General features: G+C 58.7%; 1 protein-coding gene across 4 annotated transcripts in view; it reads right to left on the bottom strand.

The window, feature by feature from the left end:
* The window catches only part of SEPT3 (septin 3), a 13,318-nt gene extending 11,487 nt beyond the window's left edge, over nt 1–1,831 (bottom strand). For 2 of the 4 annotated variants that reach the window (XM_008636482.2, XM_008636483.2), the window contains exon 1: nt 1,595–1,831. In XM_008636482.2, coding sequence (XP_008634704.1) covers nt 1,595–1,604 — 10 coding nt within the window. In that variant the 5' untranslated portion in view covers nt 1,605–1,831. Of the gene's footprint in view, nt 1–823; nt 940–1,594 lie in introns of those variants that run through there. The other 2 variants (XM_017738032.1, XM_017738033.1) reach the window with 2 other exon arrangements.
* Between the last annotated feature and the right edge of the window lie 88 nt (nt 1,832–1,919).

The raw sequence follows: 1,919 nt of genomic DNA, 5'->3' as shown, positions 1-1,919 counted from the left end.
GAGAGGTCCCCATGGTCCCAGCTAGCTCCTGCTTCTGACACCCATTGATCCACCCCAAAACCTCTTCCTGCAGGGCCGACATATGTGGCCAGCAGCAGACACCACTACTGCAGCTCACCCTTCATGCTCTGACGTTCACAGGAGCTGTGTGGGGACAGAGGTGGCCCTGCTGGTCCCTTAGGGGCTCAGGTAGTGGGAACTAACATCTAGTATGTCTGGATAACCCAGATATAGTCGCATCCCCTCCCCCTGCCTTCCCATCCTTTGTCTGGGTGGCAAGAGGGAGGGAGAGCTGCAAACAGTGCTCACCACAACCCAGCTTCCAGCAAGGAAAAGCTATTTAACCCCCACATAACACATGGATGGCCTCACTGCAGTTCTCCTCCAGTGCAGCACAAGGTTGTCCCTCTGCAGCTCAAGGCAGTGATCCTCACACACATCTCACCCCAGCCCCTTCCATTCATGCAGTCCTGGACCCACAGTCCCACTCCCTGTAGACATGGAACAGGGAGGAGGGATGGGTTCAAAGCCTGAAGGTGGCTGGCAGAAGCAGGCCCTCAAAGGGTGATGCCAGGTTCTTAGGAAAGAAAGCAAGCAGCTGCTTCAGTAGTACAGCTTCCCTGGAGCTCACCGGCATCAGGACCTGCTCCTTCCTTCAGAGCTGCAGAGGTGCTGGACGGCGCATCTCTCCACTGAAAAAATACCCTTCCCTCCTCAGTTCCCATGACCCCAGGGCGTTTCTTTCAGCTGCGCAGGGCAATGGCTGAGCCCTGCCGGATGCACTGCCTGACCTCAGGGTACAGAACAGAACCATTCTTCTTACCAGATCTTTTTGCCTGGCTTGAAGATCATCCCAATCCTCTGGACTGCCGCAGCCTTCCCAACAGCAACCTCTCATCCCCTCAACACTCTGCAAAGGGCTTGGGCAAGAGCCCGGCTGCAGTGAAATCTAGGGCAGCCTGTGCCGAAGCCTCTCTGGAGATGCAGAAGCTGGAGGTGAAGGACCCCCCCCCCCCCCCCCCCCCACCCCCCCAGCCATGCCCTTGATGCTGCTCTCCAGCCGTACAATCCCTGTCCCATGTCCCAGTTCACCACCTGGGTGGCACAGCTGTATCGCAAGGTGAGAGGATGCTGAGCACCCCTGGAGCAGGGTACCCACACCACCACAGCTTCCTGTGCCCCTGCCCGCATGCCTGCTGGCTCCTGTGCAGATGCCCAGGGAGCAGCACAGGACATCCCCGCTGCCTGTCACTGGCAAGGGACAAGCCAGGTGCCGAGGACTTTGTGGGCACTCCCCAGCCCTGGGCCGGCTGGATTATCCCTTTCTTTCAGAACAGTGCCTGGCACTAGCTAGTCCCCATCAGCACCACAACCAGCCCTGCTCCTTCTCCTTCATACAAGACTGCTGCCACCAAAAGGAAAAAACAGAGGAAAGACAAAGCCAGGACCGATTTCCCCCACTGCCCTCCGGGGTTATCCCTCCCCCGTGCCCAGAGCTGGGCAATGTGGGGGCACGGCGGAGGATGCCTGCGCAAAAAGCCCCAGCGGTGTCCCTCTGGCGTTGCCCAGCCCTGCCAAGCCCGGAGCATCCTACCTTTGAACATGAAGCTTCCTTTGTCTCCGAATCCTCTCCCAAAGGGGTGGGTCTCCCCCCACTTTTCTAGCCTGATGCTGATGAAGCAGCACGGTGGGCTACTTGCTTTTACCTTTGTCTTTCTTCCCTGTGTCCTCTTCTCCCCCCTCTCTCCTTCCCTTCCTTCTCCAGTGGCTATTTCAGCAGAGCGGGGATGCTGGTGCTGCTCCTGCTGCCATCGTCATGTGACCTGAATATTAAACATCTCCGCAAAATCTCCCCCCGCGCACCCTCGCCCGGCTCCATCCCAGGCCCCCCGCTCCATCCCAGCTCACACGCGGCCTCC

The sequence above is a fragment of the Corvus brachyrhynchos genome, unplaced genomic scaffold (assembly GCF_000691975.1).
Source record: "Corvus brachyrhynchos isolate BGI_N302 unplaced genomic scaffold, ASM69197v1 scaffold56, whole genome shotgun sequence".
NCBI classification, from domain to species: domain Eukaryota; kingdom Metazoa; phylum Chordata; class Aves; order Passeriformes; family Corvidae; genus Corvus; species Corvus brachyrhynchos.
The sequence above is the reverse complement of the archived record's forward strand: the minus strand, read 5'-3'. Positions and strand labels throughout refer to the sequence as shown.